We start from the raw sequence: 26,430 nt of genomic DNA, 5'->3' as shown, positions 1-26,430 counted from the left end.
GTGGTGCAGTGAGGGACAAACAAAAGGAGGCGCCGGTAGAGCGCGGTGGTAAGCTGCGAGACTGGGCGGCCCAGGCTGGGGCTGCCTGCCGCGCTGCCGGCCGCGGCGTGCCGAGGTGAGTGGGGCGGGTGGGGAAAGAGGCGAGAGCTGTCACCTCTGGGCTCCCATTTGGAGGCGTCCCGCCGGCCGCCTGGCCCCGCGCGTTCGGAGAGCTCGGGCTGCGTCCGCAGGGCTGTACCCCGGACTCCCGCGGCCGCCCCGTGCGGCTTCCCCGGCTGACTCCGCCAGGCGCCGGGTCCCGCGGCCCCACCCTCCCGCCGGTGTCGGGGCGCGCGAGCCCCCTCCAGGCACCCCGTTCCTCCTGTGTCCTCCTAACCGGAGTTTCCGCCAGGCTCCCCTGGTCCCCTTGTCATCTCCTGGGTCCCCGATCACCTCCGCTTCACACACACACACTCCCCCTACTTCCCAGAGGTCCCATCCCTAGGCGCTCTTCTTGCCGGCTTCTTTCCCGTTTTCATAAACTCCCCCAGGGTCTCTTTTCTTAGGTCCCCACCCCCGTCCTCTATCCTTGGAATAGTCTATCTCTTGATCTGATGGGAACCGTGCCCTGTCACCGGGGCAGGATCCCTGGCAAGGGTCTTGGGACCTGCTGATTGGGCTTCTGGAGATGACCGGTTTGGAGTCTGAGACCCTATCCCCTGGCCTGTCCCTTGCATCCACAGAGGCCGGAGATGCAGATCTAGTGAGGTCACTGCCTGGGTTAGCTGTCTAGGGGAGCTGGAGGTCCATCCAGCACGCTGGCCCCAGGCTGAAGGACTGTAGCTTGAGGATTGTGGGGTTTGTGGTGATTCTGCTGCTTTAGATACCGCCCCTTCTCCTTGGCCTGGACTGGATCGAACAGAGATTGGGCTGGTTCTCCGCGGATGTGTTGCCTTTTTTGGGAAGAGATGTGGTTGGTGATTGTGTGGCAGCCTCTTCCTGACGGGGACTGAGCTGGCAGGGTGGGGTGGGTCTGGGCGGGTTGCACTTCCACTCCTCTTCCTCCCCTGTCCAACCTAGGGTGCCTTTGAGGATGAGGTAGGAGGCAGACCATGATGAAGGGAGGATGCTGGGGGCGAAGACGTAGAGGAGGGGTTTGGAAGAGCTGAAAGTTTGGAAGACCGCTTCCTGCTTTCCTGTTAGTACCTGGAACTCTTATCTTACTATATTCTGCTCCCTGGGCAAAGTGGCAAATGGACAGGTACTGCGGAAAGGAGAGAGGTCAGCTGGGGGTGCTCCTTCTTGTGCAAAGAAGGTGGGAGTGTGTTCAGAGGCCCCAGGCCATGCCTCTGGCTCAGTCTTTTGGTGTTGCCTCTGTGAAGGTGGAGTGTCCTGTGGCTGGAGGGGTGGTGAGGACAGATGGTTGGAGGACAGATGACTTGTGCTGGAGGACTGTGGCTGGACTCTGTCTTCAGGCCTCAGAGCTTGTTTGGGATTGGGGCAGGGTCTGATGCCTTGGGCCAGGGATCAGGGAACCAAGAATGTTCGTGACTTGTCTGGCCCCAGAACTTCACCAGATGCATTTGTTCTCTATTTCCTGGACACGCCTGCTGGGAAAGTTTGCCTTGCAACCCTGAGTGGCCTTTCTGGAAATTGGGGCTCCTGAGGAATGTCTCTGTGGGTCACGAGTCAAAGAGGTGGCTGGGCTTGGGTTGCTGCTTGATGTGGCCTGCACCTCACCCATAGCAGCTGAGGGGAAGATGTCAGCCTGGCTTCTGACTCTTGAGTGGAAGTCATGTCAAGTTTTCATATGGAAACACTGAGGCCCAGGCTGACAGGTGGAGACTGCATGGGGACTCACGTGGGATATATGTGGTGGAGCCAAGTGCCTGGAGCCCAGCCTCGCCTTCCAGGCGGACTCCTGCTCGTGGGCGTCCTTCTCAGTGGTTGCTGCCACATTCCCTCCGGCTCATTTCACTGCTGGTCCTTGAATCTAGAGTAGAGCACAAACTTCTTTACCTGTTGCCAGTTTGTCTCCTTCTTCTGTGAACACTTGTGGTGGACAAGCCCTGAGTGTTGACTGGCTGATCGATGAAGTGTGTGCTTTGTGTTTTACTCCGAGTCTTTGTCTTGCCTGGCTCATCCTTCCTGTAGCTCTTCTCCTGCCAATTCCCTGCCTACTGCAAGATTTGGCCGGGGGAGCTCACGATGTTCTCTGGATGGTGTACCCTTTCCCCTCCAAGTAAACATGCAATACACCTCTGCTGAGTGCTCCTCCCTCTCCTCCTCTAGGACATCTGCCAAGTTCCTGCTCACCTGGGTCTTCTGCTTTTCCTGGGTTTCCTCAGCAGAGCCCTCCAGATTGGAATTGTTGACTGGGTTCTGTGTGTGAAGCTGTCTGTCCCAGCAGCTCCTTTCACCCCACATCCCAGCCCAGGCTCTGGCACCACCAGGCTCTCCAAAAACAAAGGTAGCACAGGTGTGAGAGTCACCCATGCCCACTGACAGCAGCTCTCGCTTGCTCCTAGGGCAGCAGCGTTCATGGAGCAGAAGGGATGCCAGGACCCCACGTGGACAGATGTACGTCAGCCTCAGCACCGCCAGCCGACACGCAGATAGCAGCCAGGGGTAAGGCAGCTCAGCCGGGCCCGCTCCTGCCCAGCCTGGGGCAGAGGGCAGCATCTCCAGCTCCATAGTCCTGAGAGCTCAGAACTGGAGGCCCAGGGATGGGGCAGGAGGGCCTGAAGGCAGATTTAGGCTCCTCATTGCGCGTGTCCAGTTGCTGTGCTCTTTGAGAGCTCGTATGTTGCACTGAACCCCTTGGGTTTCGTCCCCCCAGATCGTCTCGATCTGGGTTACTAATAGTGCTGCCTTGTGACCCATCTTCCAAGATGTGTTCTGTACCATCTTTGTTGCTGCGGTGGTTCGATAATTAGGTAAATCCAGTACCTGCACAGGACTTGCTAGAGGCTTGGATGTGTTGAGCTGAGCACAGTGGTTCTGAGAGGCAGCGGGCAAGGTGGGCCCTCCCACAACGACTCAGCACCACGGACCTCTGTAGGCTGAGGTTCCATGGCCTAGCAGGTAGGAGGCCTGGGACTGTGGGATGATATTAGCGCCTAGCTCCCTATGGGATTTTTTTTTTTTTTTTTTTTTTTTTTTTTTTTTTGGCGGAGCCAGGGATTGAACTCAGGCCCTTGCACTTAACAGGGAAGCGCTTATTCTACTGAGCCATCTCCCCAGCCCCTATGGGATGTTTTGAGGATTAAATACTCTGATGAAGAGAAGGCCATTAGCAGAGTGGGTGTCGAGTAGCTGGCCCTGCTCAGCTGGTGGGCGCAGAGTCCTGTAATGTGCAGAGCCTCTTCACATCACTGACTCACAATCATCTGCAGAAGTTTGGGCAGTGGCCGTTGTCTCCGGCTCAGAAGTGCGGAGACTGAGGCTCTGAATGATTAAGGACCAGGCTCAAAGCCCTCAGGACAGCAGGGCTGGGGACTCGAGCCTGGATCCTGCAACCCTGGGCCAGACTTGGTGTTCCTGCCTGAGGCCTCTGTGTCCACCTCCCAGCTCAGCTTTGCCCAGAGCGAGGCGTGAGCCTCCCTGCCAGGGCTTGAAGAGCAACAGGGAAGCTTGCGCTGTTTTTGTGATCACCGAGGTAGTTCCAAGTTCGTTGTATGCCTTGTACCAGTGGCGGCAAACCTATGGCTCTGATGTTACTGTGTTTGTTCTAAAACAAAGATGTCAGTGTATGAGCTGCGTTTGCTAAACTAAAGCCTCAGTGTTCAGGTTTAATTGCAGTGTTGGCACTTTGTGGTAGTGGGTTCGGGGTTTCAGTTCGGATGCTCCTCTTTAAAAATCACTGCCCTACACACCACTGCAAAAACACTTTGGATTTTGATGTGGAAGAGAAAGGGGACTCTCACCTTGCAGGTGGGAATGTGGACGGTAACCCTCACCTCTGGCACTGCAGTGTATCTGCTTTCACAAGTCAGGGTGTGGTGGAGCTGCCAGTTAGCAGCTTGCGTTTATGTCATGGAATGACAGCTCCTGGATCTTTCCCAGGCCAGAGGCTGACCGATGGGGCAAGGGCAGTGAGCATGGGGGCAGAAGGTGCTCCCTGGTGCCAGCCGCCCTGGCCTGCCTTCCTGGCTGTGTAGGTGTTTCTGGCCGGCTGGCTGGCTGGGCATTTCAGCAGCAGGGGAGGCGGAAGTGCCTGGTGTGTGGAGCAGGCCGCTCTCCTGTTTGTTAGGATAAGGTTTGCAAAATGGGGCCCTGCGCAGTAGGAATTTCCTGTTGGTTCTTAGGAACTCTGTCTCTGGAGAGGGGAGTCCTGAGCTGAAGGCTCTGGGCTGTGCTGAGAAGAATGCAGTGGATCCTGCTGATGTGAGGTGGGAATTCCTCCTGAGTGCTGTGGACACCATGCAGGGGACAGCTCTGCTGGCCTCAGAGGTTAGCCTTGAAGACTTTAGCCTCTGTTGACTGCCTGAGGCACCGCTGCCTGGGTGGGGGACACACAGCCTTGAGAGGAGTCTGGATCAGTCTGCCCTTAGTCTTGCCCTTCATGTCCCCTGTGGGACAGCCTGGCTCTGACTCAGTTTCCCTTTGCAATAGCCACAGGACGGAAGCTCTTTTTTGATCCTTTTAAAACTTATCTGTCAGGCCTCAGGCAGGAGAGCACATAGGTTGGTGTGTGCACCTTGGGACCTTGCAGAAAGGTTGTTTTGGGGGCAAAATTGACCTCAGGGTGGGTTCTGCAAAGAGACAGTTGAGGCTCGGCAGCCTCGTTCAGTGGCACCAGCAGGGTCTGGTCAGATCCAGCCAGAAGTGACTTCTCAGGGGCTCCTGGTCTTTGTCAGCCAACAGCCTTCTCAGGCTTCTTCTGCCCCCCCCCCCCCCCCCGTTTCCCTTTCCCCGTTCCCAGCAGCGTCTGCCTCTCACAGGGGACCCACCTGGCAGAGCGCCTTTGGAGTGGCCCCTCTGAAGATGGCACCTTGTGTCTTGACTTTGTCTCCTCTCCTGAGCATCTCTAGTGCCACCTTCTGAGTGCCGGGTCACTGCAGGTCCCTGTATGCATGGTGCTCGGCCGTTTGGTGGTCAGGTCTTTTTGGAAATGTGGAGTGCGAGGCCCCGGGTAGGATCTTGGACCCAGGTCCTGCAGCTTACACATGGCAGACAGGACTGAGCCAGCTCTGTGTGGTTGGCCGCCTGCGCTCTTCTTCACTCTGCCGCTCCTTTTTCTCTATATTCTCAGGCCTCAGAGTCACTTACGGACCTTATCAAAAATTCTGTGTCCCTCACCCACACTGTAGACCTGGACTCATCCCTCAGTGGTTGGGTCAGGAGCCTGCACCTCGCAGAATGTCCCTGGCAGCCCAGCTGGCGGCCTGCGGACCACACTGGGGATGCTGGCTGGGTTCACCCTTGAGTCTTGGCTCTGGTGAGTGAGGCAGTCTGCTGCCCACTCTATGCCTTCAGGGGAGCAGGGCTGCTCTCCCCCCAGCACCAGGGTTGGATGCCCTGATCTATTTTTATTTTTTGAGACAGGATCTCACTGTGTCGCCCAGGGTGGCCTTGAACTTACTCTGTAGCCCAGGTGGGCCTTGAACCCACAACAGTGCCCCTGGCTCTGCCTCCCAAGTGCCGGAATTACAGCCTTGTGCCACCAGGCTCTGCTTGGATGTTTATTTTTTACGTGTGTGTGTGTGTGTGTGTGTGTGTGTGTGTGTGTGTGTTGTGGAGCTCTTATCCTTCCCTTGTCAACAGTGTTCGATGTTCGGGCCGAGCTACCTAAAAAAACTTTCCCTCCCAGCTGCATGCGTTCCCTGCTCGGCTCCCAGTGTCTGTCAGCTGCATCCCCCCTCACAGGCAGCAAGTTCTCGTGTCTGAATGTCTCTTGAGAGCTTGAAACCTCAAAATTAAATTGCCTGCTGCAGTATAATCTCACGCCTGGAGTGGCATTCTCCTGGAGTAAAAGCGGCTGTCAAATTCCACAGCTTTCTTGTGCCACCTGGACACCTTGGAGACACAGCTTCCAAACCCATGCCTTCCACCGGCTGGTGTGACCAACGCGCTATGGGCTATGGGGTGCATCAGGTCCTTGTGTCCCCGAGCTGGCTCCCTGGGTTCCTGCTCCCCTCAGTGAGTCCACCTGCCCACTGGGCGCGGACCACTGCCCAGCCCCCTGGGACCTCAGTGGAAGACCAGATCACAGCCTCTCTCGGGCGTCTGCGTCCTCACTGTGGAGCCCGTGGGAAGGTGCTTTGGTGTTCGGGATCTGTCCTCAAGGTTCCTCTACCCCCAGGGACCCAGACCTGGGTTCCCTTCCAAAATTTCCTAACCTTGAAGACTAGAGATTTCCCAGCCTGGCCCTCTAGGGGTCCCTGTTCCAGGACCTCTCAAGAACTGGAGGGGGCCCTGGAGACCTGTTTGCCTTAGTGGCAGGTTGGCACAATGGTCAGATCTGTTGTGGATCTTCCCACCCTCTTCTAGCTGGGTGGTCTTAGCCGGGTCTTCACTGGGCCTCAGACCTTACATTGTAAAAGGTACATGAAAACTTCCATCAGAACAGCAGCAGTACTCAAGGTTGAGATAAGAGGGTCGCTGTGAGGGCAAGGCCAGCCTGGGCTACGTAGCAAGACCCTGTTTTATTGTTTTTAATTTTTTTTTTTTTTTAACAGTACCGAGGATTGAACTCAGGACCTTGTGCTTGCCAGGCAAGCACTTATTTTACTGAGCTATCTCCCCAGCCCACAAGACCCTGTTTTAAATAAAATAAGAATAGCAGCAAACTGCCAGGTTCAGTGGTGCATCTCTGTAGTCCTACTTACTGTGGAGGCTGAGGCAGGAGGGTTATAGGTTTGAAACCAGCTAGCATAAGATAACAAGACCCTGTCTCAAGCAAAATAATAGGAACAGCAAACATGACAGAGTGTTGCTGCGTGGCAGGTACTGTCAGGAAGGTTTTTGGGGACTACCTTATTCAGGCCCCACCCCAGGCCTCTGGGGAATAGACTTGTCTGGCTTCTGGGTGGGGAAACCAGAGCCCTTCTGGATAGTGACTTTCCCCAGGTCGCGCTTGTGAGTGAGAAGCTGCCTTCCTGGTCCTCCTGGGAACGGGGAGCAGAGGCACAGGACACACTTGGGCCTGAGCTAAAGCCCGCATGCTGCTCTTGTTTTCTGAGCTCAGGTCTCCAGCAGGGGAACCCTGGGCTGGAGGGGTGTCCCTTACCTGTCGCTCTTCACCCAGGAAGGCAGGCCACACCTTGGCAGGTATCCACAAAGCCGAACCTGTTTGGAAAACCTAGCCCAAACGAGAGTTGTTTGGGACTGATACTAGCCCCTGTCCCGCCCTGTGTGCCTGTCTCCCTGCAGCCTTCCCCAGGAAGTGAGGGTGTGCCCTTCTGTGTGTGCAGGGCAAGTCCCCAGCCTGAAGCACCCCCAGACCGCAGCCTCTGACTCACCCGTTGGGGGGGCCTGGGGGGCAGTGCCTGCTCTTGGGTGTGTGAGGGCTCAGTGTGCCAGATGTGGCTGAGACCTCCCGCTCCCCTTCCTGGCTCTGGGACTGGAGGAAGCACGAGGTCTGGAGATTCATAGCCAGCCCCCAGTAGGGCCAGCGACCTCAGGGAGCCCCCTTCCCTGGGAGAGTCCAGGGGGGCACAGCTGTCCCATCTGGGCTGGAAGAAGGACACCAGTCTCCCACAAACCCTGCAGCTCTGTTTGTGCTTTAACAAAAGACTTTCTGTGCCTGTCTCCTGGCCACCTCCTCAGGGCCTGCTGCCCAGGTGTGGGCGCTGCCTGGCCTCTGAAGGCCTGTGGAGGGGCCTGTTGGGTGGTCTCCCTCCGGACAGAAGGAGCAGCATGTCATTTCTTTGACTCCCTTTCCTGGCTGAGAGATTAAGAAAACTTTTTTTTTTTTTAAAGCTGGCGGAGGTGACACATGCCTGTTGTCCCAGTTACTTGGGAGGCTGAGGTGGGAAGATTGCTAAAGCCTCGGGCTTCGGGAGAAGCCAGTAGTAAGAACCCTTCTCCTTCTCCTTTTTTTTCTGTACTGGTTTAGGAACTCAGGACCCTGCACTTGCCATGCAGGCACTGTGCTACTGAGCTATCTCCCCAGGCCAAGACCCCTTCTCTTAAAAGAAAAGGGGGCTTGACTCTGGACCAGGCTAGGCACTTGAGGCTGCCTTCTGAGAGCAGCCAGCCAGCTCTCCTCTTGGTCCTTTCTTCGGACCTGGAGCCAGGCGGTCTGGCCCTGCTCAGAGGTCTTAGCATTGAGGGTTCAGCTGTCACCTAGCTGTCCCTGCTGAGTTCTAGGAGGGTCCTCTACAATGGCGGGGCTGAGGGGGCTACAGATCAATACCCGGCTCCACAGTGTTGAACTGACGCATAGTGCATTGTCCTCGGTTCTCAGTAAACCAGTTTACAGCTATAGTGGACCCATCTTAGAGTTGAGAAAACTCAGGGCGCTGTGAGGAAGCGGTGGGGCTGGCGCTTGAGTTGCCCGGCCTGGCCTCTAAAATCTGAGCTCTGGCCTGCCCTAGGCGTTCTCGGTGGCTGCTGAGGGGGTGTGTTTGTGGCAGGGTAGAACAGGAGGCACGGGGGAGACCTTCTACCATCAGCTATACTTCTTTTAGAGCCCCTAGCAACCACAGGGAGAGGAAGGGCTTTTGATATTTTTATGAGTATTTTTTTCTCCTCATAAACATGCCATATTTACAAACAGGAGAACATACAACACAAACAGCCACTGCCATCTCACCCACTCTTCAGCGTAACTGCAGACAGTTTATGTGTAGCTTTCTGGATTTCTCTATCCATACAGTAAAGAGGGTTTTTTACTGATAAGAATTTTTAAAAAAGTATCGAATGCTTTTTTCAAAATTGCTTTTATTATGGTAAAATAGACAACGCGAGACCCCCCATCTTCCCAGGTCCCAGCGTACTCAGCGTGCCCAGCACGTGCCTGTGCAGCCACCAGCACCCTCCTCCCAGAGCCTTTGCCCTGCAGGGCTGAGACTCCGTCCCCGCTGGATGCTGTCTCTGCGTCCTTGCTCTCCTCCAGGCTTCTGAATCTGACTCCTGCGTACCTCGCTCACCTCGGTGCAGTCCTACGGTATTTCACCTTTCCTGGTGGCTTCTTTCACAGATCATGCATTTTTATATACTTCTGAGCTACTTTAAAAAAAAAAAAAAACAACCAAAAAAACCCTTTATATTTCTTGGACATTATTTGGGTCACCCAAATAATAGATCTCTGAGGTGAGTAGCATTATTCCTATTTTAGCATTGCGAAAGCAGAGGCTTGGGCTAAGTAATTTGCTGGGGTCATGGAATCATTTCCTACTGGAGCTGGGTTTGAACCCACCTGCTCCTAGCTCTAAAGCTCTTGTGCTTTGCCCTCTCCTAGATCTACTTGTCACCCAGGGCAGGGTATGGCCTCTGGCTTGCCCATTGGACCCTCCCAGGAATGTGGAGCCTCTCGCCCTGCCCAGTGAGCTGACCCGGTCCTGCTTCTCTCAGGTGCCTGAGCAGCCTTGTAGAATGGGGTCCTGGCCTGCAGTGCAGGTACTCCTGCATCTCCACAGGGGCAGAGCAGGACAGGTCAGGGGCTGCCCCCGAGTAAGGCAGGGAAGTGGGCAGGCAGCAGGGAGGGGCTGCCTCTGCTGCCCTGGCAACTGGCACGGTAGCTATTGCTGCCTGCTGGCGTAAGGGTGGAGAGAACCAGCCAGAGAGGTAGAAATGCATGTTCGCATTAGTAAATTCTGTATGGAAAAAATAGCTTAATAGGGAAGGGTAAAAACTAAAACAGAGGGCTGGAGAGATAGCTCAGCGGTCTAAAGCGCCTGCTTATGCAAGCTTAGGCAAGTGCACAGGGATGTGGCTCAATCCCCAGCACCACATGCCACACCAGCCCCGGCCCCAGGGCGGGCTCAGCTGGCCACAAAATAAACAAACAAACAAACTTAAAAAAAAAAAAAAAACCTGAAGCAGGTGTGCAGAACCCAGCTTCATCAGCCTGTCCTGTTTGAGATACACATGCACACACGCGCGTGCATGCACATGTAAGCATGCACTTACGGAAGCTGGGCATACAGATTCTGGAACTTTCCCGTGTATCGTTCTGTCCCTTTACTAAACTTGGGTATTGAGCCAGGTGTGGTACTCACATTTGTAATCCCAGCACTCAAGAGGCTGAGGCAAGAGGCTCACCACAAGTTCAAGGCCAGCCCAAACTACATAGACTCAAACATTATTAAAACATCGTGGGCCAGGGACATAGTTCAGCCGAATAAGCTCCTGCTTGGCAAGTGCAAGGTCCCAGGTTTGATCCCTGGTACTGCTCCTCCCCCCCAAAAAAAATCTTGTGTACCATTTGTATGATGTTCTATAACTTGTTTTTTCATTCTGCATAGTTTTTGAGATCTGTCCATGTTGACACAGGTTGGTGGCTTTCATGATTTAAAGCAACGTTCTTTGTCTGAAGGAACAATGTGTCCTTTCTCCGGCCCATGAATGTGTAGGTTGCTGCTGATGTCTGCTATCACAGGCAGCTCTGGCAAGCATCCTTGCCCAGGTCTGTGCCCTCTGTCCTGTCCCTAGGAAAGAATCGCTGACCACCCGTGTGTCCTAACTCCTCACCATGGAGCTCAAGTTTCCTGCCAGTGAGAGGGAGTGGAGTGATTGCTTGAATTTGCATTCTTTGATTATTAATGATGTTGAGAATAATTTCATACATTAGTTTCCATTTGCATTTTTCCCGTGAATTGCCTGTTTATTCATCTTGCCTTTTCTACCCTTTGGATATTCTTTTTCATGTGTGTTAATTCTTTTTATTCTAGTATTGATCTTTCAGTGATCACACATCAGAAAAATGACCTCCATCAGGGTGTGGTGGTGCATGCCTGTCATCCCAGCATTTGGGAGGCTGAGTCAGGAGAATTGCTACGAGTTCAAGGCCAGCCTAGGCTACATAGTGAGGTCAAGGCCAGTCTGAACTGCATAGCAAGACCCTGTCTCAAAAAAAAGAAGTATCTCCTCCTTTATTTTCACTGATTTATTATTAAATCCTGTGATACGTGTATGCTTTACTTGAATGTGATCCATGTATGAATTCTGTCCTTTAAGGGTCTGTATGTTGAGCTGCACGTGAAGGCACACACTTGTAGTCCCAGCTGTCCTGGAGACTAAGGTGGGAGGATCACATGTTTGAGGCCAGCCTGGCATCTTAGTAAGACTGTCTCAAAATATAAAAAGAAAATAAAAATCAAGAGGTGGAGGATGTCACTCAGCAAGTGCCCCTGGGCTTAGTCCCCAGAACCCATATGCACGTGCACACGCGCTGAACATTTTGCCTTGAAATAGTCTCTTTGGGCCTGTGAGATAGTTCAGCAGACTAAGCACCTGCATAGGCAAGTGCAGGGACCGGGGTCTGGTCCCCGGTAGCACATGCTGTGCCAGCCCCACCCCCAGACATGCTGAGCTGGTGACGTGGTGGTGCACACCTGTAATCCCAGTGCTGAGGAGGCTGAAAACAGGAGGATCACTGCGAGTCCGAGCTGCATAGTGAGACCCTGGAGCAAAGACATTAAAAAATAAATAAAAGTCTCTTAGATTTTCTTTTTTCTTTACTTCTTTTTTAACCTCTTAGGTTTTTCTTGAAGGTATCACACACACACACGCACACGCACGCACACCCATGCACGCACACCCATGCACGCACGCACACCCATGTGGTGCAGGGGATGGGAGTGAGGCCCTCATGCACAGTAGATAGGCGAGCGACCACCACCCTGCAGCTCCAGCTGCATGCATGCGCAAGCTTTCCTTTAGGTTTTAGTTCATTGTGATTTGTTTATTTTTATTTTTATTTTTATTTTTTTGAGGGAAGGGGGCTGGACTTTCTCCCTCAGACCCCCTGAGAGCTGGCATTGTTCCTAGATGCCCCATCCCCCCAAGCTGCAGTGGCAACACTGCCTGTCCAGGTTTCTAAGAGGCTGATGTCCGGGGCTGGGGAGATCGCTCAGCGGTCTAAGTGCCTGCCTGGCAAGCACAAGGGCCGGGATCTGACCCCCAGTACTGCGTGTTATGCTGGCCTTAGAACCCCAAGCGCACTGTGCTGGCCACTGAAACCGGGCATGGTGGTGCACATCTATAATGCCAGCCCAGGCGAGGCTGAGGCAGGAGGATCACTAAGCCCAAGCTCTGTAGTGAGACCCTGTACCAAACGAACGAATAAAAGAAGAAGCTGATGTCTGCCTCCAGCCCTTTTCTGCTCTCCAGCCCACCTCTTTGTCTTGTCAGCTCCTCACAGTCTGCTTCGATTCCTTTATATAAACTTTATATAAGTTACAGATTCCAGTAGGGTCTTTCTTCTTTACTCTTCTGAATTATCTTTGCTATTCTTGATCGTTTGGAATCAGGATTCTTAAAAATGTTTGTTCTTAATGATGTGAAGAACACATTTATAATATAAGATCAGGGCAAAGTTGGAATGAAGAAGCATTATAAACAGCAGTTTGTCTCCCCGCCAGGATGGTCTGGGGTGTGCAGGTGTGTATAATTTTGGCATGTCGTCTCCTCTGAACCTTCCCTTGTGTTCTCGAGTGCTTCTGTTGCCACATAGTATGTAACAGGGATTTAATGAATCACCTGATAACAGGCACCTGGTTTTCCCGGTCTTCCCGTTCACTCTGGTGAGTGCTTGTGGGACAGAATCTATCGCAGTTTCCTGGCTCTTGCCCACTTCCTCCACATCACCTCACTCCCAGCTGTGTGCGCGTCCACCTCCCACACCTGGGCCCCTGTGTCCTTGTCCTCTGTCCTGTGTCTCCTGTGAGCGTTGGCTGGGCATGGCTAGGGGTCTCCCTCCTCAGCCTTAGCCCTGACCCCAGGGGCATAGCCTGCAGTGGCCCCTGGGGGCAGACCTGGCACACTTTTTGTCTCTTCTCAGCAGCCCCAATTTCAAACCCTTTCATCATTGTCCTTTATTTAGGGTCCTTTCCAAATTCTCTGTCCCTCGGGGCAAAGACCTGGCCTCACCCTTCTCCCTGTTGCCCTCCAAAAGCTCTCTGTCTCCAAGCTACAGAGACCACCTGATCCCCACGCTGAGTGCCCATTTTCTCCGCAGGCTATTTCATGTAATACCTGTCTTTCTGTTTTTGGTCCTGGGGATTGAACGCAGGGCTTGGCACGTGCTAAGTAAGTGCTCTACCACTCAGCTGCAGCCCTAGGCCTTGTATTATTTTTTACTTACACAATTATTTTTTACACACATAATGCATGCCAGCTAAAAACCGAGCTTCTATTTTGGGTTTCTGCCTTTTATTCTCTTGTGGAGACAGCCCTTCCCCGCTGGGCAGGAAGTGTTGGTTCAGGACGTGTCAACACAGCTTCTGTTCATTTAGAATTGTGTTCCGCCTCTCACTGTTTCCAGATGGCTCTGTGCCTGCGTGGGGCTTCCTGCTCACCTACTGTGTGCGAGGCCCCACCTGCTTGGGTGTCACGCCATATTCGCCTCTCCCCCACCCCTAGTCTAGCAGCCATCTGGGTGGCTTTCCTGCCCTCTGGAGGGTCAGCCATGCCTTCCCCCAGGGTGAGGCCCGGCGCCTGGTACTTGGTGTAGGGTGCATGAAGTCATTCTGTTGGTGAGGTGAGGCTGCCCTCCTAGTCCGTGAGTCTGTGCCCGCTCTGCTATCACTGGCACTGTTGGGGGCTCCTCTCTGCCTGTCCTGGCCACACGCTGGCAGTTCATGGAAACCCATTTCTGTGATTTTCATGAGAGTCCAGGGGCTCAGCAGGGTATTTGTCACCTCCCCGACGTTAGCTGGGGAAACAAGGTACCAGAGGGATACCTGGCTGCAGGATGGTGCCCCTCCCCTGCTGGACACAGGCGTGGTTCTGGGCCTGAGCCCTGCTGTGGGGCCTGGGGTGGGCAGAGGATGGCATAGGAGGAGACCACGCTGGGCAGGGGCCCTGGGGCTGCCACCTGTCACTTCCTCTGACCACCTTTATTCAATGTAGATGCATGGTTGACGGGTTGTCTGCTCCCTTCCAAACAGGGAAACTGAGACCCTGGGAGAGAAACTGCTCTGTGTTCCTGCTGGGAGGCTGTGCCACTTACAGAAGGCTAGGACCAGGGAGGGCACCAAAGCTGTCCCTTGGGATATCTGAGAAAGGCTGTGACATGAGGACAGACCCTTGTCCAGGGTGTGCCCCACCCTTCTGCTTTCCCACCACACCCAGGGCTGCCCAGGAGAGCTGGTAGGTGGGGTCTGTGCCCTGGGAATGGCCCTCCTGGGGGGCTGCTACAGTCACTGAAGTTGGCCAAGGGCTTCTGCCTCTGCCACTCGGGCCCCAGTGTATGAAATAGGGTCAGGAGCGCCATTCAGGCTGGGAAGAGGAAATCCCGTACACTAGTATGGATGACCCCGGAGGCCCGTGATGTGATGCATTCGTGTCACGAGACGACGGACACCGCTGTGATTCTGCTCCTGCGTGTGTTCAGTGGTCACGTGCAGAGACAGAAAGTGAAGGCAGCTGCCAGGGCTCGGAGGCCCTGGGGAGCTGGCCTCTAGCGGGGACAGCATTTCTGTGTCACAGGTGCAGAGGCCTGTGGTGGCTGGGCTGACCTGGGCCCTACACACACTGCCCCCACAGTGCGAAACCACCCAGGAAAACACTGGGCCTCCTTGGGCTCTCACTGGGGAGCTGCTGAACCCCACCCACCCAGTGTGTCCCTGTGTGGGGCTCCTTCCTCCCTCCCTGTAGCTACAGCCCTTTCCTGGGCAGGAAGCCTGGCTGGCCCTGCCTAGGCCACAGACACCTGAAACTGCCCGCTCCGCACCCAGGCCCACGCCTATCCGCCCAGGTGGAGCTCGCATCCTGTCCCCTTCCTTCCACGCTGTCATCTTCCTCTAGAAGCACTTCTGTGTGCTGTGCACACCTGTGCACAGGAGCATCTGGCCTGTCCCAAGGGACATGGAGACTGGGGCAGGGGAGGCAGTCATATCACCCCAAACTACCTCCTGCCCCACCCTACCCCTGCTGTTTTGCGTACATGTGTGAATATGGGGACCAAACACAAGGCCTTGCTCTAACACTAGGCTACATCCCAGCCCTTATTTTTGTTTTGGCTTTAGGTCCCCCTAAATTCCCCAGGCTAGCTTTGAACACGTGATCCTCCCGCCTCAGCCTCCCAAGTAGCTGGGACTGCAGACAGGCACCACTAATGCCCTAGAGACGAGCAGTTCCGTAGACTCCTGTGAGCGTCCCTGTGAGGCTGCTGCTGTGCCTGCTGTGTGTGGAGGGTCTCCCACTGTAGGCCAGCAGGGAGCTTGCTGCTATTCCCCAGGGGACTCCCGCTCAGCCCTGGGCTCAAAGAGAAGGTCTTTCGCCCCCAGCAGGAGCCACTCCAGCACAGGGCCTGGTCCTCCACACCCCAGAGGATGGAATTCCTGGCTTTGGTGCCTGTACCTTCTTTCAGGTCTCCCCCAAGGCCCTATCAGAGAGGGCCAGTGACTTGTCCAGAGCCACATAGCGGGGGTGTGGAAGCAGCGCATGGACAGCTGGGGGTGGCTCTCTGAACAGGCCACCTCCACCAAGCAGCCTGGCCCAGAACTGGGCTGAACTCTAGCCTGGTCCTCCGTAGCTCGTGACCAGCCCTGTGCTCTGCCTCTAGACATCTGCATCCTCTGACCTCTGACTGTTGGGACCCCAAAATGGGGAACATACCTCACATGTGTTCTGCCTCCCTGAGGACCCAGCCATGGGCTGGACAGAGTTCAGGATGCCTTGAGACCAGGGCTGGGGAAGCGTCAGGCAGACGTAGGTGGAATGAGTCGCTGCCTACTGCGGGCAGGTAGCCTTCCCTTTGAGCCCAGGTCCCCTCACTTGCACAGGGCTTGTGAACACATCTGCCTCCCCTGGGAGGGCAGGGCAGAGGCCACTCCCCACTAGGAGGCTGGCCATCACCTGAGATGTTTGTCCCCACCCTCCCCTCTCCCTGCCCCCCTACCCTGCAGCCAGCAAGTTGGGTGGGAACCATGAGGTGGAAGCCACATCCTGCCTCCCAACAGCTGCCCCCACCCGGTGCCCGATTGCAGTCCATGCCAGTCTTCTGGGATCTTGGGGCAGGCTAGCGCATGCCGTGGGCCCTCTCCTCTCACCCCTCCTCCCTTCCGGTCCCCACACTGTGGCCACGCCTGCCCCAGTGAGGCCTGAGGGAACCGGGAAGGAGGGCCAGGAGGGTATCTCATCAGGAGGCTGCTGTGTGATTCAGCAGGCCTTGCCGCCTGGCCCGGAGAGTCCCTTTCCCAGGAGTGTGGGTGGTGTGTGGAGCCAGCTGGTCATTAGAGGGCTGAGGCCTTCCTGTGGGGTGGGCCCAGGCACAGGCCCTGGCTGAGAGGCCAGGCTCGTGAGGGGTGCTGACCCTTGCCACAGGGGAGGAGTGTCTGCTGGTCCCCAGGTGACCTGAGCTCTGGCTACCCCAGGGATGGGGAGGTGGGGTGTCTGGGGCCTTTAGAACACCATCTCCTTTACTGGGCACCCAGGGCAAGAGGTTGGCAAGTCCTTCTCAGCCTTGTCTCTTGATAGCTGCATCGAGGACTGTGACCCTGAGCCATCTGTCATAGGGACCTAGGGCCTCAGGGCATCAGCAGGATTGTGGGGAGGGGTCCTTTCACACATGCAGGTCCTCAGCCACTTCCAGCTCCCTCATTGGGCCAGGTCTGCCTCCTCCTGGCCTCCCACCTATGCCTGTGTACCCTACAGAATGGGAGCCTTGGCGCCTGTAGAGTCCTGTGGCAAAGGGTTCGCCACTGTTAGCACAAGCGGCATGGTCACTGAGACAGTCAAGAGGCCTGTCCCTCCCTTAGGAACCTTCCTCCTCTCCCAGGTGTCTTAGTTACTCTTCTCTCGTTGCTGGGACAAATACCCAACACTCAAAATGAAGGAAGGAAAGGTTTATTTAGCTCACAGCTACTGGAGGGTTCAGTCCATACTCAGCTTGGTCCAACACAGAGCAGCACAGAGCAGAAAGCAACCTTTCATGGTGGTGGCAAAGAGCAGGAGCACAAGGGGGGCTGGAGAGATGGCTCAGTGGTCTAAAGCACCTACTTAGAACAAGCTTAGCAAAGCACAGGGACCGCGGTTCAATCCCCCAGCACCACATGCCAGCCAGCCCGGCCCCCTGGTGGGCTGAGCTGGCCACACACAAAATAAATAAATAAAATTAAAAAAAAAAAAGAGCAGGAGCACAAGGGAGGGGTAGCAGCAGCTCAAGCTGCTAGCTTCTCTTCCTTCCTTACATTGTAATGTAAATCGCCTGCCCCAGGGCAGGGGCAGCAGCCACACCCACAGTGATCAATCACAAACTCCAGAAGCCACCCCAAGACTGCATGAGGCTTTGGGGGGACACCTAGACACAAACCATAACACCAGGAGAAACAAACCCATCTAGCACAGGTTTGCAGAACCTGGTGTAAACCCTAGATTTTGGGCTAGAAAGTAGTACATAAAGGAAAAGCAATTTTTAATTTAACAAATGTACAGAAAGAGCTAGAAGGTTATTTTCTTTTTCTTTGAGACAGAGTATTTCTTTGTCATCTAGGCTGGCCGAGGGCTGGCCTTGAGCTCACACTGCTCTTGCTTCAGCCTCTCAAATGGGATTACTGTGCCCAGCTCAGGAGGGTATTACACAAAGAGGGTTAGTACACAGTGGCACCTCCCTGTAGTCCCAGCTACTCTTTGAGGCTGATTCAGGAAGATCCCAAGTTCAAGATCAGCCCGGAGATCTGTCTCAAAATTAAAATTTTAAAAGGGTTGGGACTTAGCTCAGTGGTAGAGCATTTGCCTAGCCTGGGCAAGATCTGCTTCAATTGTTGCTACCACAACAAAGAAAAAAAGCTAACATTGGGTAGCCTTGTATTCTTCTGAATGTCCCCGGAGTGCCCATGCAAGGAAACATCCTGTTCCCTGTCATTACCGTCCTACAGACTGGTGTCAGAAGAGCCTCCGTGGCAGGGTGGTCGAGGGAAGATTCCTTCCCCAACTTGTCTGGTTGTAGTTTTCCGTCTGGCTTCCCACATGTGGCTGCTGATCCTGGGTTTCCAGCCTTGGCTAATCATTAGTGTCCTATACTCCTTGCAAGTCCAGCCAACAGGACTCCGGGAGAATCTGCTGCGGTCACCGTTTCCTGCCTTTTTCTCCACTCAGCCCTGGCGATCAGTTCCCCTTGGAGCCATGTGGCCCTGCTGCCCCTCATGCATCCCCTACCCAGGAGCGGCACATCAGCTCCCTGTGTGTGAGCCACCCATCTTTCCTAAAGCCCTGGAGCAGTTTTGGGTTTCATTAATCCCAGGACAGTGAGTTCTTAGTGAGCCCCTTTTGCGTTTTGCTCTCCTCATGCACACTGGAGAAATTCCTTTATCTCACTTGCAGCAGCTTCACAGCGGCCAGATCCAGTCTCTTGAGAGCTTTATTTATTTATCTATTTTTTGGTGGAACCAGGGATTGAACTCAGGCCCTTGCACTTGCCAGGGAAGCGCTTATTCCACTGAGCCATCTCCCCAGCCCCGCCTCTGAGAGTTTTAAACGAGCCCTCTGCATACCTCACACGCGAGCGTGAGCGGGTGCTCTTCACACAGGAACCCCAGAGCGCTCGAGGTGGAGCCAGGACAGCGAGGCTGCTGGGAGATCCCTGTGCTCCCAGTGCACTGTGTGTGTCTCCTGGGGAAACTGTCCACCCCCGGCCTGAGGTGGTTCCCTAGGCAACCGGTGACCACATGCTTTCTACTGATGGCCAATTGGTGGCCATCTGTGGAGGGGCCAATCTCTGAATCCTAAATAGACGTAAGGTGGAGTTTTAGGCAGTGACAGAATGTTTGTTGTCTTCTTCGCTCACCCCAGGTCCCAGGAATGCCAGGCCACCCTGTGGTCACCCCGCCCACGGGTCCCTCTCACCCTGAATCATGATTCCCGTGACAGAGCTCCGCTACTTTGCGGACACACAGCCAGCGTACCGGATCCTGAAGCCGTGGTGGGACGTGTTCACGGACTACATCTCCATCGTCATGCTGATGATCGCCGTCTTCGGGGGGACACTGCAGGTCACCCAGGACAAGATGATCTGCCTGCCTTGTAAGTGGGTCACCAAGGACTCCTGCAATGACTCCTTCCGAGGCTGGACGGCCCCCAGCCCAGAGCCCGTCTACCCCAACTCCACGATCCTGCCGACCCCTGACTCGGGCCCCACGGGCATCAAGTACGACCTGGACCGCCACCAGTACAACTACGTGGACGCTGTGTGCTATGAGAACCGACTGCATTGGTTCGCCAAGTACTTTCCCTACCTCGTGCTCCTGCACACTCTCATCTTCCTGGCCTGCAGCAACTTTTGGTTCAAGTTCCCACGCACCAGCTCCAAGCTGGAGCACTTCGTGTCCATCCTGCTCAAGTGCTTCGACTCGCCCTGGACCACCAGGGCCCTGTCCGAGACGGTTGTGGAGGAGAGCGACCCCAAGCCGGCCTTCAGCAAGATGAACGGCTCCATGGACAAGAAGTCCTCAACGGTCAGCGAGGACGTGGAGGCCACGGTGCCCATGCTGCAGCGCACCAAGTCTCGGATCGAGCAGGGCATCGTGGACCGCTCAGAGACTGGAGTGCTGGACAAGAAGGAGGGGGAGCAGGCCAAGGCGCTGTTCGAGAAGGTGAAGAAGTTCCGGACCCACGTGGAGGAGGGGGACATCGTGTACCGCCTCTACATGCGGCAGACCATCATCAAAGTGATCAAGTTCGTCCTCATCATCTGCTACACCGTCTACTACGTGCACAACATCAAGTTCGACGTCGACTGCACCGTGGACATTGAGAGCCTGACGGGCTACCGCACCTACCGGTGTGCACATCCCCTGGCCACGCTCTTCAAGATCTTGGCGTCCTTCTACATCAGCCTGGTCATCTTCTACGGCCTCATCTGCATGTACACGCTGTGGTGGATGCTGCGGCGCTCACTCAAGAAATACTCGTTCGAGTCGATCCGCGAGGAGAGCAGCTACAGTGACATCCCCGACGTCAAGAATGACTTCGCCTTCATGCTGCACCTCATCGACCAGTATGACCCGCTGTATTCGAAGCGCTTTGCCGTCTTCCTGTCAGAGGTGAGTGAGAACAAGCTGCGGCAGCTGAACCTCAACAACGAGTGGACGTTGGACAAGCTGCGGCAGCGGCTCACCAAGAATGCGCAGGACAAGTTGGAGCTACACCTGTTCATGCTCAGCGGCATCCCCGACACCGTGTTCGACCTGGTGGAACTGGAAGTCCTGAAGCTGGAGCTGATCCCCGACGTGACCATCCCGCCCAGCATCGCCCAGCTCACGGGCCTCAAGGAGCTGTGGCTGTACCACACCGCAGCCAAGATCGAGGCCCCAGCCCTGGCTTTCCTGCGTGAGAACCTGCGGGCGCTGCACATCAAGTTCACGGACATCAAGGAGATCCCGCTGTGGATCTACAGCCTGAAGACACTGGAGGAGCTGCACCTGACGGGCAACCTGAGTGCCGAGAACAACCGCTACATCGTCATCGACGGGCTGCGGGAGCTCAAGCGCCTCAAGGTGCTGCGGCTCAAGAGCAACCTAAGCAAGCTGCCGCAGGTGGTGACGGACGTGGGCGTGCACCTGCAGAAGCTGTCCATCAACAACGAAGGCACCAAGCTCATCGTGCTCAACAGCCTCAAGAAGATGGTGAACCTGACCGAGCTGGAGCTGATCCGCTGCGACCTGGAGCGCATCCCCCACTCCATCTTCAGCCTCCACAACCTGCAGGAGATTGACCTCAAGGACAACAACCTCAAGACCATCGAGGAGATCATCAGCTTCCAGCACCTGCACCGCCTCACCTGCCTTAAGCTGTGGTACAACCACATCGCCTACATCCCCATCCAGATCGGCAACCTCACCAACCTCGAGCGCCTCTACCTGAACCGAAACAAGATCGAGAAGATCCCCACCCAGCTCTTCTACTGCCGCAAGCTGCGCTACCTGGACCTCAGCCACAACAACCTGACCTTCCTTCCTGCCGACATCGGCCTCTTGCAGAACCTCCAGAATCTGGCCGTCACAGCCAATCGGGTGAGTGGCCTGGCTGTGCGTGGCATGTAGGCTGCGGTGCCCCATGGGGGCACCGGGAGGCCCAGCATCTCAGGACAGTTAGTGCTCCTGGGTTTGGAGTCTTTGCCTCCGGTGCCCAGAAACACGCAGGAGGATGCTTTGTCAAAATTCGGCCTCCCAGACCCTATCCCACCCCTGCCAAGTGGGGCTCCCTGGGGTAAGGAGTTACTTTTATCATAGAACTGCGGAATCCACCTGCCAGGAAGAGATCTGTGACCAGGCAGGGTCTCCCCAAGGTGACCTGGAGGAGGTTCCTTGTGGGCAGGGTTCTGCATCCACAGAGGTACACAGCCTGTGGTCTCCCTGGAGGCAAGGTAGCAGGAGGCAGGACTCAGCCCAGGCTTGCTGTATTGTCCTTAGCTTGTGCCCAACCAGATTTGAGGCCAGGAGCCCTTGTGGTCTCGTTGCTGGGGACAGAAGCTATGTGAGTGGCCTGTGCTGGCTGAGGGGGACCAGATGGTCTCTGTGTCCCTGTCCCCTCACACATTAGGGGGTAGTAAAAGGCAGAGTTGGCCTCAGACAGAGCTGGCATGTCACCAGCTACCTTTCCAGAGAGAAAATTATGCAAACCAGCGGCTGGCAGTGTCAGAGGTGGCTCCTTTGAAACTTTGGTAGTGCCTGTGTGCCACTCTTCTCTGGCTGGAAAAGCCCTCATGCCAAGGTCCCTTAGCAGAGGCAGGCAGGCTGGGGTGGTGGCCAGAGTACTCTTCATAGCTGTTCTTGGGGAAACCAAGCCGCAGCCACGGTGGGTGCTTCCTGCCAGCATCGCGGGGCCTGTAGTTATTCCCAGGCCCGCTCTCAGCTGCAGGTTCTCGCAGGAAGTGGCTGGTTAGAAGCCTGAAGCCAGGGCATGGGGAGCAGAGGGCTGATTGAGCTACTGCTCTGGGCCTGTCCCAGATGTGTCACTGCTGTCCTCTCACCAAGGGAAGCCCTTCCCTGTGAGTGTGGGCATGCTTGATAGGAGCCCCTGAAATGGCCCTGCTCCTCCTTGGCCCCAGACAGGGACACACCTCCTCCTCCATTGTTGCGAATGCGGGGTTTGGAAGCCTTCCAGCTCTGGTTCTCAGGCCCTTCCTGCTACAAACCAGCCTGCCTCTTCTGTGGCATAGGAATTGTGACAAATTTTGATGTCCCTGTCCCAAATAATGACACATCAGATCGCTGGTATGAGAATGTAAAGGCAAGGATCAAACCTTAGGCTGTCTCACTGCAGCAGGTCCCTGAGTGAGGAGATTAGAGTTCCACAGGGAAGAAGCCGCGCTTACGGAGCAGGAGCCAGGCTATAGTGGCTGGCTCTGTCACGCATCAGCTTCTATAGTGTGAGGCAGGGACCCTGAGTAGCCTCCCTGTGGCCACATGTTGGAACCTCACTACCCTTTTGGGTGAGACTTTTTTCCCTGCCACGCATGCACCACTTGGCCCCAGCTCTGGGCCTGCCTTCCTCCTGGGTGCAGGAGGCACAGTCCAGCCTCCAGCCTGGTCCCCATCCTGTCCCTACCCTGTCCCTGCCCCCGGTTCCCTGCACTAGGCTGGCCTATTAGCATCATGTCTGTTGGCTGAGGTCAGCCCTCAGGAAAGGAGCTGGCGGAGGCACTGTCCTGGAGGAAGGAGCCCCCCACCCACGCATTTGAGCACACTGCTTAATCATGTCCTGTCCCCACCCACTGGAGGGCTGGAGGCCCAGGGCTTTATTGGGAAAAACGTTCAGTTAGGCCAGTTAGAGGAGGGCCTGATCTCTCCTTCCTACTGTCAGCTCCCAGAGCTGCAGTGGACAGGGGCAGTGACAGTGGCAGCCCAAGCCCTTGGGGACTTGTCCCCTGTCTTTGTTTGACTGCTTATGCAAAGGAACACCTGACCAGGTGGGCATTCATTCCCTGCTTGTTCCCTTACTACTTGGGCAGATGCTTTCTGAGCTGTCAGAACCCAGCGTATGCCTGCCTGGCAAGTGCAAGGTCCTGAGTGTGATCCCTGGTACTGCCAAAAAAACAAACAAAAACAGCATGGCACAGGATGCTGGGGACGTGGGTTGGTCAGGGCCCCCAGATGACCGGGCAGTTAGCATGCAGGGGACCCAAGAAGGTGAACTGTCACCTGCCCTGAAGGTGGCCGTGTGAGGGGAGGAGTCCGTAGACACTGCCCTGGAATGTGGACTCTACCCCAGGCAGGGGCAGAGCCCTGCTCCAGCCTCACTGCACGGACGTGCACCATGCCCACGGGGGACCAGCTCACAGCCAGAGGAGTCATCCTCACTGGGCTCGGGTGGAGAGGGGTCCGTGACACCACCTCCTCAAAGAGAGGGGGACGGGAGTCTGCACTGAGTTGGTGTCATGCTCAGAGAGGGCGGTGGGGCTGCCCTGCCCCGGCCCCCAGCACACGAGGAGATGGGGACAGGAGAGTGGTGTGGGCCTGGGGTTGGTGTGAAGCTGGCAATGACAGATGGCGTCCAGTAGATGTGGCAGCATCTTCAGATAGTCAGGTGGCCGGTGGCAGAGCCTGGAGCAGGACGGCAGCCTTGGAGAGCTTTCTCAGGGGCCATTCTGTACAGATGGGGAGCCGGTAGGGTCCATGAGGAGGCAGAAGTGGGGCTCAGGGGTGACAGGAAAGGACTGCAAACCTCCAGTGGGCCGGGGACATTTCAGGTGGGGAAAACAGGTCCCAAGCACAGTGACTCTGGTGGTGTGACTGCTGAAGGTGCCTCCTCCTCTGTCTGCGGGGCCTGGGCAGAGCTCAGTGGTGAGGTGCAGACGTTTCTAGGGAGGGGATCTTTTGGGGAAGAGTCGGGCCACACTGACTGCCACTCACTGGGCAGGCCTTTTTCAGTAGTCCTGACCACTTTGTCATCAGAGGAGGTGACTGAGGGTAGAGTGGGCCATTCCAGGAAGCTTTGGTCCTAGCCCCTGCAGAGCCCAGACCCTTATGTCCCTCCTCAGGCGCGGATGCCACACCTGCTACTCCACATGAGCTCTGGTTACAGCAGGGGCAGTTCCCCAGGCCAGGAACAAGTCCCCTGGAAGACACTGTCAGCAGCATGCTGGGTCCTACTGCTGGCTGCCCCTGCATTCCTGCTAGGAAGCCCTGTTGCTCCGTGGGGCAAAGCCTGTGAGGTTGAAGTCCAAGACTATAAAAAGGTCATGAGCCTTAGAATGTCCAAGCTGAGGTTCGAACTCCAGCAACCTGAGGCTGACAGCTTTATGGAAGCAGAGAATGTCCAAGCTGAGAATCCTTTCTAGTCCACCACTTCAATTTTACAGCTGGGGAAACTGAGGTCCAGGGAGGGGAGGGCACTCCCTGGGGTTCCTGGAGGAAGTGGCTGCAGAGCCCAGACCTAACATACAGGTGAAAGTTACCCAGGCCAAGGCCAGGATGGCGTGGGAGCCCCAGTGGGGATGGAGAAGCCGTGCTCTTCACTCCTGCCCTCTGCTCTTCCCCCAGATCGAGGCGCTCCCCCCGGAGCTCTTCCAGTGCCGGAAGCTGCGGGCCCTGCACCTGGGCAACAACGTGCTGCAGTCTCTGCCCTCGCGTGTGGGCGAGCTGACCAACCTGACGCAGATTGAGCTGCGGGGCAACCGGCTGGAGTGCCTGCCGGTGGAGCTGGGCGAGTGCCCGCTACTCAAGCGCAGCGGCTTGGTAGTGGAGGAGGACTTATTCAACACGCTGCCACCTGAGGTGAAGGAACGGCTCTGGAGGGCCGACAAGGAGCAGGCCTGAGTGCAGCTGTGGCCAGCAGCAGCAGCAGCAGCGGCAGGACCTCAAGGCCTCGAGCCAGTAGGGCCGGGCCCTGCCCTCCCAGGACTCGTGGGCAGCCAGCCCGGCCTCGGCAGTGGAGCTGGGGCCTGGCATGAGCCAGGCAGGTGAGAGGATGGAATCTGAGGGGCTGGCCCCTCACGCCCTCTGAGACTCACTCCCCTTGGGGCAGGCGCCTGTGGGGAGACCAGAAATCTAGCTGGACTCAGAGCGCAGTATTTGGACAATCAGGGTCTCCTCCCTGAAGGCCACCTCTGTCTTAGAGGCTGCACCAACGCCAGAGGCCCAGGGACACCAAGTTAGCTCTTGGTATTTATTTTCCTCCGTCTCCCACCTCGTCCTCCAGGTAACTTATACATTCCCAAGAACATCAGCTCCATGGGAGGTGTTTAAGGAATGGTGGGCAGTCTTCCCCTTTCCTTTTTGGGTGATGCCACTGGTACCCAGTGCCCAGCCAGACTTAGTTCAAGGGTCCATAGCGACCAGGCTATACACGGTTGTCCTGACAGCCGAGGCCAGGCTGTGGCCCACGGGGAGCAGACCACCCTCGCCACCTTGCCTCGTCACTTTTTGTGGCAGTTTTCAATTTTTTTTTTTTTTAAGTCCAAGATTTTTTGTTTTGTTTTTAAACTTTGAAAAGCGATGGTTTGGGTATTAAAAAGAAAAAAAAGACACTAAAGGCCAGTGAGTTGGAGTCTCGGGGTGGGGTGGCAGTTTCCCTTGGGCAAAAGCAAGACATTGAATTCTATTTCCTTTCCCTGGGGTGCAGGCACAGGATGGCTTCCGAATCTGGTGTGACCTTGGCCCAGGAGTTCTCTTTTTCCGCTCTTCTCCTGGGGTGGGGATTTTATTTTTGTTTGTTTTTTGGTGTCTTGTTTTCTTTCTCCTCCATGGATCTTGGCAGGGACTTCTTTTGTGGCTGTTGGCCAAAGGGAATGTTCCGGAGCTGCCAAGAAGGGAAGAGGCTAGGGCTGGCTAATCCCCGGATGAACGGTGCTCCATCCTCCCCCTCTCCCTGCACCCACCCGCTCCTCCATGCGCAGTGTTACCGAGCCAAGGGGGCCACTGCACCTGGACCCTTGTTTTCCCACATCACGTGTCACGGGCTTGCTCAGTGCCACCGCCCACCTCTGCTGCTCACGTCAGCCCTGTCACCACTGGTCATTCCTGAAGAGCGGACATTCCAGGGTGGGCCAGGCACCAGGAGGTAACTGCTAGAAGGGCAGGCAAGTCTCTGGCAATTGGTTCCAAGCTCGTTTCTGTCCCGGGCACCTGGTGGTGGGAAACCACCCGCTTTAGATCATCACTCGGGTCCCACTTTAGGAGGGTCCCCGCCTTAGATCAATCACGTGGACACTAAGGCACGTTTTAGCGTCTCTCGTCTTAACAGTCATGTCCATTTGTCTGTCCATTTGTGTTTCCTGTGTGGTGTCGTCGGATGTAATCTTCAGAAATTATGCACACTAGCCTCTGCCGACCATGAAGCAATCAATCCGTTACACAGACTTGGATCAAATATCAAATAAACCTGTAACACCAAGTAGCC

The 26,430-nt window shown here is 55.7% G+C and overlaps 1 protein-coding gene across 5 annotated transcripts; it reads left to right on the top strand.

Annotated features, from left to right (window-relative positions):
• Lrrc8a (leucine rich repeat containing 8 VRAC subunit A) lies at window positions 1-26,430 on the top strand. Of its 5 annotated transcripts, XM_023700512.1 has the most exons (5): window positions 1-115; window positions 2,508-2,607; window positions 2,937-3,063; window positions 18,883-21,101; window positions 24,573-26,430. In XM_023700512.1, the coding sequence occupies exons 4-5, from the start codon at window positions 18,945-18,947 to the stop codon at window positions 24,846-24,848; spliced, it is 2,433 nt and encodes an 810-aa protein (XP_023556280.1). In that variant the 5' UTR covers window positions 1-115; window positions 2,508-2,607; window positions 2,937-3,063; window positions 18,883-18,944; the 3' UTR covers window positions 24,849-26,430. The 5 variants fall into 5 exon arrangements, with proteins under 5 accessions (XP_023556280.1, XP_023556279.1, XP_023556278.1 ...); XM_023700511.1 differs by lacking the exon at window positions 2,937-3,063 and having other exon boundaries at window positions 2,513-2,607; XM_023700510.1 differs by lacking the exon at window positions 2,937-3,063.

This window comes from Octodon degus, unplaced genomic scaffold (assembly GCF_000260255.1).
Source record: "Octodon degus isolate 3935 unplaced genomic scaffold, OctDeg1.0 scaffold00123, whole genome shotgun sequence".
Classification (NCBI taxonomy): domain Eukaryota; kingdom Metazoa; phylum Chordata; class Mammalia; order Rodentia; family Octodontidae; genus Octodon; species Octodon degus.
Note: the sequence above shows the minus strand (reverse complement) of the source record. Positions and strands in the feature narration are given on the sequence as shown.